The following is a 17,403-nucleotide window of genomic DNA, read 5'->3' as shown; positions in this document are numbered from 1 at the left end:
TGGTTAGAATCAATGTCCCCTCTTGGTAGTGTCTTAATGTCTCGTACACTATTTCTGAAGACCTGTGCGTATGATATTCTCCAAATATTTCAACTTTGCAGTTTCACATACTGGTTATTTACTTTTGTGCCCTTCAGTAAGTTCCTCAGATAAGCTTAGTGAAACACACACCTTTCAAATAAAGAAAAGAAAAACGTAAAACTATTTCGACTTCGACTTTTTCCAAATCAGCTATGTTGAATCTTACAACATCAAAATAACTCGACTAAAGTTGTGCATAGGATGAGTATTAAGCCAGTCATTGGCCGAAGACGTGTTCCGATTTTAAGAACCCTCGTAGTCAGAGTTCCTCACATAAATAAACTAGTATTTTTCTTCTGAGATTGCACTCCACTACAATTTCTACTTACAAATCACTGCAAATCACTTACATTCAATATTAATATATTTTGAATTATTTCGTCTTATCTTGATAGTATTTGTTTTTCTATAATTCTGTTAAGAGCTTATGATCATTATGAATTAGTTTAGGTTGATAATTATAAATAATAAAATAAATTACTTATGTTTTTTTAAATTGTCAAAATAAACAAATATGGCATATTTTGAATTGCATATAAATTGAACTCCTTTTACATACTCTACTACATAAATAAACATCAATGTAACAGCAATTCCATCACGTTTTGTCAAAATTCATAGCTCTATTCACTTTGATAGCTGTTTCTAGATACAACTTAATTTTTAAGTACTAACTTACACAAAATTGGTAGGGAGGGCAATTAGCGCACACACTGCTCTGAACCATCAATGTCATTTTAATTACTTCTTTCCAACATATAAAATAACAGGTTACCTGGTAACTGTAATGGTAATTATGAAGTAATTGTATTGTAATGCAGCTTTTTTTTTCTGTTAGGGAAAATATTCCTACTTAAAATAATACGTTAGACAAAAAAGCTTGTGACTAAACTCGAAAACGTAGTAAGGATTAGTAAAATAATGTACAATTGAACGCATCATGTTTTCCACCAAAAGATCATTTTTTTGTGTTTCTCGATTGCTCGTATAAACCGGAACTATATTACTCGACCAAAATAATGCCTGTAAAAAGAATTAGCTATTAAAGGAATTTGGACGCAATAATATTACATAAATAGTACCAAGCAACAAATGTAGTCAGTTTACAGTGTATATTTATCCCTTTTTGTTTCTATTAGCATTATGTGAAATAATAGGATTTCAGCACGAATATACACACATATCAATCGAAGCCTTAGCCCACGAAATATAATTATAACAACTGTAATTCATTATTTGTCATTGATAGTCATTGCTTTCTCTCGACTTGGGTGAAAAATATGGAATTTATATTGCAGTACAAAGCAGCGTTCAAAACGAGAAAATAATTTGTTTCTAAAGCAATGCAGCCCTAAAATTTCCTTTTTATTGCAAGCAAAAAAAGATAGAAAGGAAACTATGGAAGATATGCCTCTCACGCCCAACAGTACCAAACAGTCAATGATACAGTACATGAATAATTGTAATCTAAATTGTAATATAAGATCACTGAACGCTTTTTGACCGAAAGTTCACTACAATCGATTTTTCTTTTAAAATCAAATTTCTTTTAATAATGATTTTCAAAATGTCGAATAATTAGCATGATAACTTCTGATACATGACCTCTTGTGTTCTATTCTTGTACAATTTCTATTCACTCAGGATAAAAATGTTAATTCCTTCTTCCGCCTTGACTAATTTTTTGGTCAGGACAAATATCTCATTTTTCGGTGGTATCATCACGTTAATTAAAATACGATAACATATCCGTCTGCCAAAACATTTCACAATACGGCAATATAATAGAAATGAAATGCACTACTGAATCAGGAATCGAACTCAGATATCCTGTTTACCGTGTCAATGAAATAAAATGAAATGAAATATTTCAGTTTTACGTCCTACGGTTATACCGTGTCAATGTATTAGCCATGCTATCCAGCCCGCTCCCTGAATATCATATATTCCATCACTCTTGAAGTCGGTGCTCAGCTACTTAAACCAAATGGGCTAAACTACAACCTCTGTGTTTGAACAACCCAGTAAGTACGCTGAGAACATCTCTGACGGTTGAATTCTATATAATATGAGGAGGGAAAAACCGATTTTATTTCACATCAATTCCGATATAGGTGCCAATTCAACGATACATTAAAAAAATCAGGCCTTCTGAATAATTTAGAATATGGAATAAAGATATTTAGCAAGTGCAAAATTAACTGCTAAAAAATAAATATAAGCAGGAAGATGTTTCCGGAACGTTCTTTGTTCAATTTTTATAACAGCTCGAGTTTAATATCGACTCAAATATTTTGCATAGCAAGCAGCATTTATTGACTGACCAAAATTGCTTACTGGTCATCCTGATTTCAGTATCTTGAAGACCATATGACTGTGTTTCTTGAAGACCATATAACTTTTTCCGAAAGAGTTTGTTAATCGCTACAATTACAGCCAATGATGCCAAGTTTTGTTGGAATTAGTATTTATTTATTTTATGAGATTTATTACATGAACGTACAGAGACATTCTTATTTATTTGGCCAAATATTTTCTAACCCATTGTTGTTAGTTATTCTGTTGAAGAAGACAATACAAGCTGCCGAAACTATATTACATGCAACTCGATTATGAACACTACAATGTAACTTCCGACGTCTATAACAATTACAAAAACGAATATATATATATATATATATATATATATATATATATATATATATATATATATAATAATTCGTTTTTGTAATTGTTATAGACGTCGGAAGTTACATTGTAGTGTTATATATATAGTTAATTAAATTACTGTTAGTTTGTTCTAATATATATCTGCCATTTTTTGGTGTTTCTGTTCCAAACACTATACACACACTTTTAGTATTTTCAGTTTTTGTTTAACATCCTTCAATGTGTAACTTAAAACTTTCTATTTTTTTTTAATTTTTTTTCAACTTGTCTTTCAAAATATTGCTAAAATCAATAAATAATAGCAAAGCATTCCGCGGGCCACGACAAACATATCCTCCAAGTTGGAAAATAGATAAATATCCAAATCCAAACTAAAAGTTAAGGTACGATTGATGTTAAATTAGCGTTGCTCAGCTGTATAACGAAGACCGTATTTATTGTTTCGGAAAGGACTTTCACGAAAAAATGAAACTACATTATTAACGTAAATACTCTGATTCTAATTGTACAATCCAGCATTATTTTTCTAAAAATACCAGAAGTATTCCAAAATAAAGGGAAAAGACACAGTTGGTCCTTATAAACCTTCGACAGCAGGAAAAGAAATAATATTTGTGTGCGCTACAATATGTTGAAAATTTAAGCATAACTTTCGATACCACTTACGGAGTAACGTTCTCTCGTTCTTTCTACGTCGCGCTTCTGCTGGACATGATAAAACCAGACGAAACATTTGCACATGAGATTTAAAGAATGGTAATGGACTTAAAACTTCCTTTTATACGAAATTTATTTTTGACTGCTTGGTACTCAAACGTTAAGAATAGCAGCATGTTTATTGCTGAAGAGAATTCGGTCCATTCAAAGCAACAGTTTCTTAAATGACGAAATTATAAATGATCATGAACCACGCAATAACGTTTAACACAACATAAATAAACTTACGATAAATTTGACTGGAAGAATGTAAACACTTTTATGTATCACATAATAGTGCTCCCAGATTTCGTTCCGATAAGAAAGTAAAACCAAACAGCAACTAAGAAATTTGGGTACTGCTTTGTTCATAATATCCTCTTCTGCTCGAAATTACTGTTGGTTTGAGTCGGTCAATAGTAAATAGAAAATTTCGAAAAAAGCCGAGGAACGTAATCGAAAGGTAAACTGACGGACCAAATACAGCCCGAAATACAAGAAAAGTTCGTAAGGCTCCAATACAATAAAGTAATACATAAAGCAACAGATACGGGTTTAATTTACCTCCAAAACGAAATTCAAAGAATTTCTTTCCTTCTGGATCGCTTTGAATTACCTTAACCTATCTTGTTCGTTATTATATGTAACGAAGATCCTACTTCAATAAAAGAACATATAAAACATACACTGTAACTTGACTACGCTTTTCATACCGACTTACACAATTCAATGGATTTTTTTAAAAAATAATTCATTAGAATGACCTGAAAGTACTATAATACTAAAATTATGTTCCTCTGCTGGTGCACTTTGTCTTCCTCCATCACACATGGAGACTAATTTTACCTGTTAAAGTTCTGCTGAACACAAGGTTTCCTTGGTGCACTGCGTATTATCTTCTTCGGCTTCAATTCTTCAATATTTTCTGGCTCTTCCGTCATTCGCCTTTTCACCGCTTTCTAACAAACAGAAAAAGACAAAGGGTTAATGACAAAAACAGTTTCACAATACAAGTGAACATTTACAAATATACGAAGAAAATTAACCTTAGTAAAAAATAAATAATACCTGTATTAGATATGGGTGAGAGATTGAAGCCTTCGATTCAATTCCACACTTATATCTAATAGAATTACTAAAAAAAATATAAAATACATCCTACAATCATCGCATACTTTGAAAGCAGTTATGAACTAACTGTCCACAAAACTTTACCTCTCCAATGAAAAGAATAACATAGCATTCCGAAAAATAAACAGAGACATATTCCAAGTCGATTCTCTCAGTACCCTATGATTCTGCATAGTTTTCTATAGTCTTAGTAAATCATTAGCAAAGTGACCTGCAGTTTTAAAAGTAAAATCATGCAGCAAATCTTGCAAAATCAACCGGCAGCTATATATAGATGACCTAAAGCTCTACGCAAACTCACAGATTACTAGAAACAGAAACAGATTTTAGCCTGTACGGATTTAAGAATAGTAGATCATTGAGTTGAGTGAGTCTAACGTCCCGTTAAATACATATGCAAAGAAGGAAAATAACAAACACCGAATGACCGCAAAATATAGACTTAAAAGAAGAGCACTGCAAATACGCAGGAATAATGCAAATTTGAGGCATTGAACAGAGCGCAACGAATTGTGCATTGCAGAATGAGTTGCAGTCAAGAATTAAGGCGATACTCAAGAGCTCGGCTTACTAGCGCAAACGAAATTAAAGCCATTAACACATTTGCAGTACCCCTCACTACATATTCATTTGACTTAAGCAAATGAACAAAGACAGATTTAATTCATTTAACACGAATGATCTGGTATTGAATGACAAAACTCAGAATGAAACACCCAAAAGCTGCAATAGAGCGAGTGACAATTCCCACAGAAATAGGTGGCAATGGTACCGCAGATATATTAAAACTTCACAAAGAACTGATTGAAGACCTTTGCCAGAAAGGAAAACCAACCATCTATTTCATGTAACATGAGATGCAGACACAAAAACTACACCACTCCATCTTGGCATGACCGAGTTCACTACAAACTATGAATCAGATGAACAAAAACTGCAAATGGAGAGCAAAAGAACTTCATGGAACCTTCAAGAATTACCCAGACAACAGTAATACAGATAAATGACAATCAAATGGCTGACTCAACAAAACTGGAATTTTTCGTTACACAGTACGATTTATGATGGTCTTCCAAGAAAAATTGGTACCTAGCTAACATTACTGTAAATACATATTAAAGCAAGAAATACTGGATGAAAAATGCAGAAAATGCGGAGACACGTCAGAAACAATTGAACTCATCACAAGTTCATGTTATACCGCATAATGACTTCCACAGACTATCTGAAAAGACACAACTGTGTTGCAAGAATCACCAGTTTCTGCTACATAACATGAAATGAATCACTGATACATAGTCACACTACAATCCAGTACTTGAATTCGATAAATACGAACTTTACTGGGATCGAGAAAACAGAATGGATGTAACGGTACCTGCAAACAGACCAACATCACTATTATGTAATGAAAGCAGAGATTTATGACAAATGAACTATAATATAATCTAAAGGGACAGAAAATGAGCTGTCCTGAAGGACGATGGTCATGTGTAAGCTGATGACTGAAATCAAAATGGAAATTAAACGACTTGTCATGAACGATAAAGGTGATATGTAATAATGGAATGGATAATGGAATTCTTGGGATAACTTAGGTCTCTGAATAAGAAATAAGGAGAAAAAAATTTCACAGAAAAAGGAGGAACCTGGAGTCTGGGAGGAGTTAGGTCTTGGCACGAACAGCCGAAATAGCGAGAAAGACTATATGAGTCATGTGTAAGAAACAAGTCTTGATATTTGGATTGAGAGAGTCAAGTCTCATGTTCATGTAAGTTACATTTCTAAATATAAAAGTAGTTAAAACTGAGTCTGAGCTTGTTTTAGTCTCCTAGCGTTTTGATGTAAGACTTAGTAAAAGCTAATTTCATGTTAAGATCACTCTTTTGTAAGTGAATTTTCTTTTAGCAAACATTGTAACCTTCTTTGTTGATAGTAAATTATAGTTGAGTATTAGAGGGGAAAGGGGTTCTCTTACTTAAATTCCTTGGAGACAAGAGAGAAACCTACCTCTTACGCTTGAATATTCCTGACAGGTTGGAATACTAATTGCCCCCTTAAGTTTACTTTGTTTAGCAAAACAGAAGTTAAACAATTTTACCCTAAATTCAACAGTTCAAAATAAATAACAACAGTTTTATAAATCAATTATGAATAAAATAGACCGATAAGTAACTCTCATAGAAATAGCACTGCCATTGACTCAGAACATACGTTACAACATTCTGTACGAAAATTAAAAAATATAAAGAACTGGCAGAAGTCAAAAAGATAAGGAAACGTCAGAATGTTACAGAACTACCAATCATTATCTCAGTTACAGCTATTGTTCATGAAAGCACTGTGACGCAACTAAAACAGATAAAAGGAAAAAATCTCTAACAAGTTCAAAAAAGTTGAGACTGCGTGGGACTACTTTCTCCTTCAGAACAGCTTGATACAATGAAGAATGGAGTCATCGAGGTCGTGAATGGTAGCAAGTGGAATATTACATCATTCCGTGAACAGTTCATCACTCAATACAACAACAAAGAATGGAAGTGGAAATCTGCGCCGGATTCGTGTTTCCAAAACGGGACACAGAAGTTCAGTTATATTCAGATCCAGCGATTGGGCGGGCCAGAGAAGTGTTAAACTTCATCCTGATGTTCCTCAGATCACGCCGCAACACCTCTAGCAGTGTGAATGGGTTATATCTTCCTGACATATGGAGTTATTACTCAGGAGGAACATCTATACCATAGGATGCACATGGTTCTGTAAAACGACACAGACACTAACAATAACCCACCAGTAACGGTCAGCACAGGATCCACTGAAAACCAGAAAACTAATCCTACAGCACCAAAAAGCCGCCATCTTGTTTCACGGTCGGACGGAGATATGGCGGATTTTAAGGTTTTTTGGGCGTTCCCCACACATAAACATGGCCCATGGTTTGAAATAAGATAAATGATTCATCTGACCATTTCACTAGTTTCCAGTCATCAGTGGTCCTTATTGCATATTTGCAGCACTATTAATGTCGAAGTTGAAGTCCCTTATCAGCGGTTTCGCCAGTGCAATCTAATCCCGTATATTCATGTCATCTAAATCGCGACCGACTATATGATTATCGAGAGACAGTTGTGGGAGGTGCTGCTTGAGTTCTTCCGTTACTTGCACAGCAGTCGCACTGTGAAGATATCGTGTCCAGCACTATGAATTATGTTAATAATAATAATAATAATAATAATAATACAAGGTAACTAAAATATTCAAATGAAATCATAAGCCTTTTATGCACATCCTGTTAAAAACAAACAAAGTAGAACAAATGTATTCATAATTATTTACACTGCATTTACATAAAATATAATAACAAAGCAAATTAATAATTATTATAAATTAAATGTAATTGATAACAAGATAACTGACAACACTAGTAATAAAACTGTCTCAAATAAGTATGATTCACTTACTTTTTTCGATTTGGGCTTCTTAAGCATCTTTAAAGGTATTGTGTTAAAATCCAGTTTCCCATCATCGACGTATCCAGCATCCTTTATACCTTGTTTCAGAAGTTTCTTGCAATATGCATAGTCTGGTTCTGCTTCGAAGCTTAAACTTGCTACATACCTCAGGTACTTTTCGAGCACAACTGTAAGAAACATTCAAGACTCAGCACGATGATTCAAATCCTTGTGAAACTATCAACAATTTAACTGAATATAAACAAAATTCATAAAATGAAGATTGCAACAAACACAAAGAAAGGAAGTCCACGTAAATACTTTATCCAATAACCAAACGAAAAGAAAAACTACAAAACAGAGAAAACGCTATTAAGAAACGTTATGTTGGTCAGTCATGAAAAATCAAATGCTTGTTAGCGTTATTAGTAAATTAGCGTTATGTTGAAATGCTTGTAAAATGGCTTATAGTATATATTTTCACAAGGTTTTGGTAATTAGTTTTCCTATCTTGTTTCCGGACTCCGTTGTTCTAACTATATAAATGATTAAAACGAAGCTGTTAGAAAATGTCTAAGTGAGAAGCCATTTGAAGCAAGATAGTGTCGACTAGTTGATAAGTTAACACCGGATTACTTTTTATTGAATTATTTAAATATTTTTGATGTAATTAAGATTTAAACTTTCTCCAGCTGCACAACAATTTTAAGAGTGTTTAAGAGAATAATTTATTACTTATAGAAGACGTATACATTTGATAAAACTGACCATGAAAGCTGATTAAGACAACATTGGATCGCCTTTAGTACAGCTTGCATTCGTCGCTGAATTAATGCACATAATTCGTGAATCGTTTCCAGAGGAATAATGGATTATGATTCTTCTAGTTGCGTTAGTGAAAGAGGAAACACGAGAAGGACTTACTGCTTCAAAACTGATCATCACGTTCAATAATATTCAGATCGGGTGACTCAGCAGGTCGAAAGAGTTGCTGAAATTCATCTTGATGTTCCTTAAGCCATGGCTGAACAAGTCTCGCTGCTGTGTGAATTGGTACAATGTCATCTTGGAAAGCAACAACATCGGTGTTACGGAACAACACCTGGCCACGTAAAATGTTTACTTGATCACTGACAATAATTCCTTCTTTGAGGATAATAATTGGACCAACGGAGTATTACGAGACTGCAGTTAACACCAGCATGGGGCCGAAGCCATATTAACCCGCAGGAAACAGACAATTATAGGCATATGCACCTTTGGGAGTTTGTCATACATAAACCTGGCCTGGTGTTGTAAACCAAGAGAATGTGCCTTATCAGACAACAGAACGCTCTTCCAATTATCACAATTGTGTTCTCCGCACCATCTTTTATGTATTACCGCATTAACGATAGTGATACATTTCAAAATCCTAGAAAATTGATGTTGTGCATCTTTCGTCAGTTGGTAACCGTAGAAACGGGTCGACGTAGCATTTTCTTGCAATGCAATGTTTTCTTATTTTGATATTTATATACTAAAAAATTAGGGGCCAGAACTAGTGGAACATAAATTTCGTGAATTGTAACACTGAAGAAAATAAAGACAGTGTTTGTGCAAACTATAGTAGACCTATTTTTGTACCACGAAAATTTTTATTTTTAATGTATCATTTCGATCAGCACTGTGGTCAATTTCCAAGATACAAAGGTAAGTCTACTGTACTTAGTAAAACGTTCCCTATAGCATCAATCAATAGTATTTGTACAAGTTTAGTATCTTCAGAAACAAGGTAAAAAATAAAATTAAGTATGTAATAAATTGTAAGGTACAAACAACAATAAAAAGAACTTACACCATAGAACTATGTGTAAGATAATTTAACTAATAAGAAGCATTCTTTCTCCAACATTCTGAAATTTTCCAGATTTAATCAAAAAAAGTACCATAACAATGACTTAAACCAATTCTTCAAAATACAGAGAGCTTGCATCACTTCAATACTAACCTGGAGGCTCTGATTCAGGAAAACATCTTCGCATTAGCGATGGAATGTTTGACATAAATGTATTCTTCTGAGTATGGACTAATTCAGGATTTGATATATTGTCTTCCCAAGGAAGGCGAGAGCACAGCCACTGTAACATATTGTAACCTAAGATTTCTAAATCTCCTCTCCTCGAATGAGCTAGAAGATAGAAAACAAACAAGATCATTAACAACAATATCCTGTAGTTAAAGCAAAGTGAAGCATATATTTCCAAAAGATTTATTTTTAAAAAATTCAAAAAAATGTACATTATATACTCCGAAGAATGTATTTAACTTGTCCTTGCTAATTTTCCCTTTGCTGTAAACAATTTCTGCTTACCCCAATCTAAATAGATAGTGGTCAATGTCATTTACTTGGTATATTAGTAACCGAGCAGTACAATGACAAATCCACCGTACTATACTAATCACATAGGCCTACTGTTAAAACGTACTTTATCATACACTCACTTCCCTACTATTAAATTTATTCTTTTGTTTTGCATAAACGTTAAGGAATATTTAATTCTCCGTAACTCCTTGACACATTATTCTTCCAACATGTACAACCTCTCAACATAATGCAACCTTGTCTTAATTTCCAAACATTACGAAAGCACATCTTAATCCGAAAAAGTTATTTTGAGTGTAGCGTAGGGCCTAACTATATTTCTTAACAGTTCTCAATGAAATTAATACTTTGTCATGACAATGCGCTTAAAATTCGTAATTCTGAGAGACTTAGTGCATGAAGTAAATAATTCATTACCTATTTAGTAAGGAAATTGTTGTCGTGTAAGTCAGTGCAGAAGTATTGAGAAATGGAAGAACTGAAAATGTAGCTGACAACTAGGTTCCGTTGCCTTCAAGGTAAAATGGACTCAAAGGTGACTCTCTAGTGTAGTCACCAAGTCACTTGGTTTTTCCAATTAATATTAAAATGATAATAATTAATAATAATAATAAAAAAACATTATGGATATTTATTCTTGTATAGGAATGAGGAGCGACAAAAAAAAGTTACTTTAATTTTATTTACAACTCTGAAGTCCACGACAGATTTGGCAACATAGCTTAAGTCACAATGGCTAATGTTACTCTCTGTTCACGTGAACTTGTTTAGGTCGTTCTCGCATTAGCCTGGGTCCGAGAACAGTTCTTGAAATGGCTGCTCCTACTTACAAGCTAATCACAGTTTTAACGCAACGGGAAAAAAAAAAAAAAAAAAAAAAAACTACCTACTTCTTTAAGGCCGACGGGCGAGAGAAAAGGTGGACGGGAAGGTGGAACCATTCAGCTCTGTGCTAGTTTTGCGCACTCAATACGATGAAGGTGAACGTAGAAGATCTACAAGTGTCAAGAGAAAGGATAATTCACATCGTTTCAAGGGTGACAAAGCTTCACAGTAGGTTTTCGACAGAAGATTGTGTTTTCTTTACGACGCTCGTATATAAATTACAATGAAGGAAAGATAAAACACTTTCTTAATGCGCTTTAGGATTTCGGAATTTAATAACACGTGAAATTCCCTGACTTTTCCCGGTTTTCCAGGTTTGTCGCCAGTCTGCTCTTTGCAATGACTGTTAGCGAAAAGTAACTCAGTATCATGCATGGTACTGGATGCATGCCATGTTTCTCCGCTTTGCTGGAAATATCCAATGGACAATTCCTCATTGTCCAACTTATTCACAAGAGTGCATGATATGTATGTTAAAAGATATGACTATAGCTGTGGAGATGTTGCTATATGGTTTGATAGGATGCATAATAAATACTATCTAAATTTGCCTTACTAAAAACACCCGTGCCACAAATCTACCGTGAATGATTCGGCAAAATATCAACCTCAGCACGGATCTTTTCAGAAAATTAACGCTGAACTACATCACCTAAGTAAGGAAAGGTGATGTAGATCATACAGAAACGTTAGTTTTCTGAGAGTATCCACGCTGAGGCTAGCAATAACATTTTATCGAAACATTTGCGAAGTAATATGGGGGTGTTTTCGGTAAGTACTTAACTACTTTAGTTAGTGAAATGTTGCTTTAGCTACGCGATGAGGAGGTGCCACTTCCCCACCACAACATTGTTTCCGTTTTCTTTCTCACATACTATGGTTAAGCCCAACTAAAATTTTGGTACGTCTTGATTACAATTTAAGTCGTTAATAAAAATATGGAGTGAAGTAGGGAGTGGTATAACCAGTAGTTATAACTTTGTAAGTGTTATCTTACCTCCAATATGTGCATCTCTACTTGTATATTCAATTGTTCCATCATGAGCTTTCCGTAAGTCTTGCCTATATTCTTTGTGAAGACCATTTAGAACATATCTACAAGCTAATCCAAAATCTACCAGATATACGTTGTTTCGTGTTTTTTCCTGGTAACCCAAAAGTAGATTTGAGCCTTTTATATCAGCATGGATATAACCATGACTGTGGATATATTCCAATGTATCAAGCTGGAAAGAAATATATAATTTCATTAAATGATTTGAAATCTGTAAACATTATGAACATATCATTGAAGTAAAGACTACAACATAGATTCTTTCCTTACATATTAAAACTATTTCTACTATGTAAGTAGTAAAGCTTTGTTTTCCATTGGAATTCAATCTCGAAAACAAAGTGAATGATATTTTCAATGGTTGCCATGCACATCAACAAAAAACCATTAGTCGAAATATCGTAACTGCACGAAGAAAGCGACACACGTATATAACTGTGTTGTAAACTGTGAAATCGTACGCAAAGAACATGTTATTACCTAGTTATATCATAAATACTGTCACAAAGTTTGGAGTAGCGCTGTAAGCATCCGGAGTGGCACAGTGCTGCTATCTGTGTATAAAGCGGAAGATGTATGTAGTGTGTTTGATTGTTCCTGATATACGTTGATATTGTACTGAGTTCTGATGGAGTGGGGCGATTACGAAAATCGTGTAGCAGTAATTGCACTACACAAGGTTGGGAGGACAGCAGATGAGATTTTCAACCTCCTGAAATCTCTACAAATCAGCAAGAGATTCGTGTATCACGCCATACAACGATACACCGAGACTGTAATGGCAGCTGACCGCGCAAGGAGTGGCAGACCACGAACGGTACGAACCCCGCAGGTCCAGAAAGCAGTCGCAGCAAGAATTCGAAGAAATCCTGTTCGAACACAAAGTGTGATGCTGCTGAGATGAACATCAGCAGAAATTCCATGTCTCGCGTACCTACATCTACGGGCGTATAAGAGGCGGACTGGTCACTTTCTGACCAAACATTCATGTCGCAGAGGGTTCTTAAATCAAAGAGACTGTTGCGGCGTTACGCCAACAATTTGCACAGAAAGATTCTGTTCACTGACGAAAAGGTGTTCACAATTGAGCAGACCTACAACGCCCAAAATGACCGTGTGTATGCCACGTCATCTACTGCAGCTGCTGAGGCAGCTCCAAGGGTTCAGAGGGCACATCATCCTGTCTCAGTGATGGTTTGGTGGGGAGTGAGCTACTCAGACACAACCCAGCTACATTTTTCCGAACAAGATGTTAAAACATCTGCCAAGGTGTACCAGGACACAGTGCTAACACCTATAGTGAAACCACTGCCTGCTACCATATTCCCTGGAGAAAGGTGAACCTTCCAGCAGGATTCCGCTCCAGGCCACAAAGCGAAAATAACCCAGGACTGACTGGGCACGGAACGTCCCCGACTTCATTTCTACCGCTGATTGGTCTTCCAGCAGCACTTCAGGCAAAGGTCTGCCATAAACGGCATCTATCTGTCGACAGTCTGAAACAATCCTTGACCCGAGCAGTGAACAATTTTCCCATGGACGTGGTGCGTAATGCCACTGACCAGTGGCCGGACAGACTTCGTGCCTGGACCAACGTCAAGGGAGGACATTTCGAAAAATGATTCGTGTGTCAGGTGTACAACATTATCTATGTAAAACATGACCAAAATAAATTGCCTCGGTGTTAATACTCTCTGTGTTATTCTCATTCAAACTTGTGACAGTATTTACGATATAACTAGGTATTTATATTGAATGTAAACAAACCCTGATCTGATCAAACTTGCAAATGAGCTTCTAATTTCGGCTATATGTTCTACTGCTTCTATAACTGAATCGGTAGGTTTAAGAAGGAAATGAAGACTTAAAAAATGGAAAATGACTTTCTGTACTTTACACTATCTTCTATTTTATCTTCATGCTTCGCTCTACGTGTTGGTGGTATGGTGTATAGTTCTTAAGTCCCTGTACAAACATGGAGGCTATTGGATGAAAACTACAGCTTATACAGGTTTTTCTTCGATTTCTTAATATTTTTGTTTTTGGACTTATTCCCTGCTTATTTAATTTTACCCTTGTCTTCATTTAAATTTTCTCTAGCTGGATCTCAAATATGTATACAAACGATTCAAATGTCTATATTTAAATTTGCGAAACTGATTGACGTAAAAATGTATCATTTGTATGTGTTTTCCTGAAATAAATGTTGGAGAAATGAAATCTTTGAGTTTTACGTCCCACGGTTATCCCGGTTAGGCTAAAGGAGACGGTGATTATGAGAAATGAATGAAATGGTGGAATGAAGAAAGTGGGAGGAAACGGGAGAACCCCGAGAAAACCCACGCACACGGTGTTTGTCCACCACAAAGTTCACTTGGTGGGGGCTGGGATCGAACCCGGGACCCCAAGCACCGGAGGTGAACGCTCTACCACTGAGCCACCGCGGCCCAAAATAAATGTTGGGATAAACTTGATATGGCTAAATTGCCTTTCCTGGAATCTTTGATGTGCTCTTTTCAGCTTGTCTTGATTATAATAATCTTATTCGTTGGAATGAAAATTGCAGAAAGCATTTTTCATCATTTGAAGCAATTGAACAAGACAGAAAATCTTCAAATTTGTAATGTTAGTATCAATATTATAGTTTAAACATATAATTTTCCCTTATTAGTATCACACTGAATGCATATAATTTCTAGGTACAAAAATCAAGTAACAATTAAAGAGAACAATCCTCTACGTATTTGCTTTATATTTTCTTCGAATATTTTATGTTTATCATTTATTTTACGGAAAAAGAGATTTCTACTGATTCTGAAAAATATAGGTCCAAGCTTGATTTTACACACACTCAAACAGCAAGAGGAAATACAGCAACAAATGTCATACATATAATAAGCTACTCCAATCTCTACGTTACTCAATGTCTTTGATACTCTATGTAGAATGAAAGATAGTAAATGAAAGTGGACAATGAAAATATGATGGTTGACAAAATGAGACGAAGCAACTACTACAAACGGATACTAACCTATGATCAAACTTAACTTCCACCAATGAGCCACTACGGTTTTATTTTCACTACAACTAAAACATTCTATATTCATTATTGCATATTCGTTGTTTTAAGTTTTCACGACAAGAGTTCAACATTGATTATCACCTAAAAACGAGAGAGAATATCGTCGCTGCGCCTCGAAGAACCGATATGTGACATTTTTGTCGAAAATGAGTTATGCCGGGCAAACAAATCCCAAAGCTGCCGCAACAATGAAAAAATAACAGATTGAAATTAAAGGCTTTAAGTTCTAATCACGTACGTATTGATCCTCTATGTGCTTATAAAGGCGCAAAAGATAAATCGACATGTGTTACATAAACACAAAAATAGTAATATAATATTGTTGAAGCAAGCTACACCAATGTCCAGTGCATAATATCCGCAGAACCAATTTTATTGTATTTTTTACGTGTTTCCGTGTATTTGGCAAAATTTTAAGAGTGGAATGTTTATGCTTCTGAAAAGTTGTGGTTTTAACACACAGCGGTTCTTCGAGACGCAGCGACGATATTCATTACTGTATAGTATAATAAATATAGAATACGATATTATACTTACTATTTGCATCCCTAAATACAATACTGTTTTGAGATGGAACTTTCTTCCACTTTCCTGGAATATTTTTGTTAGATCTTTCCCAAACCTTTCCAGGACAAGGAATCGGTACCTTTCACCCTTATATACATGGGATCCCGATCCTATGTATCGAGGCATTCCTAGGAACTTCTGTCTTCTTTGTTTCATCCAAGCTTCAACTAAAACAAAGAAAAATCTTGTATTATAATGCATTAAAATAATATATATATTTATGAGAAAGTCATTCGAAGTCAACTTTAACGTTTTACCAAATGCAAGTTAATTCGATACTACATCCTGAGGTAAAAATAAACAAACAAAAAGGATACCTTCAGGTTTTCCGATATATTATTAGAATGAAGATGGACAAAATAAACGACAATACCACACAATTACAATAGAAAATGAAACGCTTACTACAATCATCACTCCTTCCCAAGCTAACAGGAATTGTATTACATATACTTCATATTGTAAAGAAAAATAAAAAGCATAGACTTAATACTATCATCTAAACACTACTACATCATTTTCAGAAATTTCCTCTTTTCACACTTGTTTTTATTTGAACCTGACCTTGAAACAATATGTTCCTAATTTCTTGGCCATATAACTAAAACGAGTAGTTATTATTTAAGAAAACTCTACTTTTCTATTCTATCTAGCCTGATAGACAACTGCATTCCTCCATCCTTCTCTTTGCTATAGCAAGAAGAGAGTTCTTTGTGAGAAAGTGTTTTTTTTTTTTTTTTTTTTTTTTTTTCCTAATACAATGTATTTAAGATCTAAATTATCCATCCATTACACTTGTACTTGGTGTCACTGAGAGAACACCTACTATCTTTTTTAACCATTACAAACAACAACTATATTAATTTTTATCTTCAGAAAAGTACAATGTATTATTTATGTATTGAGTATGTTAGTTTCAGACACATTTACTAAATTTAATTACTTACAAGAACAACTATTTAATAAAATCAATTCAAGATGACTCTTTTCATATATGAGTCGGACAAACTTAATCCAGTTCTAAGTTTCTATTTGGTTCAAATTTCGAAGAAAACAGCTCTCTATACTACACAGTAATTAAATACGCAAAATATTGTATAGCATGTAGGCTACATTATTATTTAGTATTTTTCTATGATACCGGTTTGTGTAATCCAATAAACTGTTGATTCTCATATACCTTTCCTTGTCAATATATTTATTCACTCTTGCTAATAATAATATAACGCTACAATGGTCGCAATTTTACTCTAATTTTGCAAAACGATTTAATAAATATAATTATTCATTGTTATATTTAATAGTAACCAACACTGTTTCTACAATAATAAAGTATGTAAGATGAACACAACACTATTCCTGTTATATATATGAAAACGTCATAGCGGAGGAGTAAGATGCAAGTGTTGTTTTTTCTAAT

At 34.5% G+C, this 17,403-nt stretch overlaps 1 protein-coding gene across 3 annotated transcripts in view; it reads right to left on the bottom strand.

Moving 5' to 3' along the window:
* LOC145660651 (serine/threonine-protein kinase VRK1-like) overlaps window positions 1-17,403 on the bottom strand; it is a 133,657-nt gene that overhangs the window by 86,414 nt on the left and 29,840 nt on the right. For all 3 annotated transcript variants that reach the window (XM_081725960.1, XM_081725961.1, XM_081725959.1), the window contains exons 5-9: window positions 15,954-16,150; window positions 12,278-12,506; window positions 10,021-10,200; window positions 8,040-8,218; window positions 4,294-4,406 (exon numbers count right to left, since the gene is read on the bottom strand). In XM_081725960.1, the coding sequence (XP_081582086.1) occupies window positions 4,294-4,406; window positions 8,040-8,218; window positions 10,021-10,200; window positions 12,278-12,506; window positions 15,954-16,150 (898 nt within the window). The remainder of the gene's footprint in view (window positions 1-4,293; window positions 4,407-8,039; window positions 8,219-10,020; window positions 10,201-12,277; window positions 12,507-15,953; window positions 16,151-17,403) is intronic.

Source organism: Thermobia domestica, chromosome 9, assembly GCF_964235325.1.
Source record: "Thermobia domestica chromosome 9, izTheDome1.hap1.1, whole genome shotgun sequence".
NCBI classification, from domain to species: Eukaryota; Metazoa; Arthropoda; class Insecta; order Zygentoma; family Lepismatidae; genus Thermobia; species Thermobia domestica.
The sequence above is the reverse complement of the archived record's forward strand: the minus strand, read 5'-3'. Positions and strand labels throughout refer to the sequence as shown.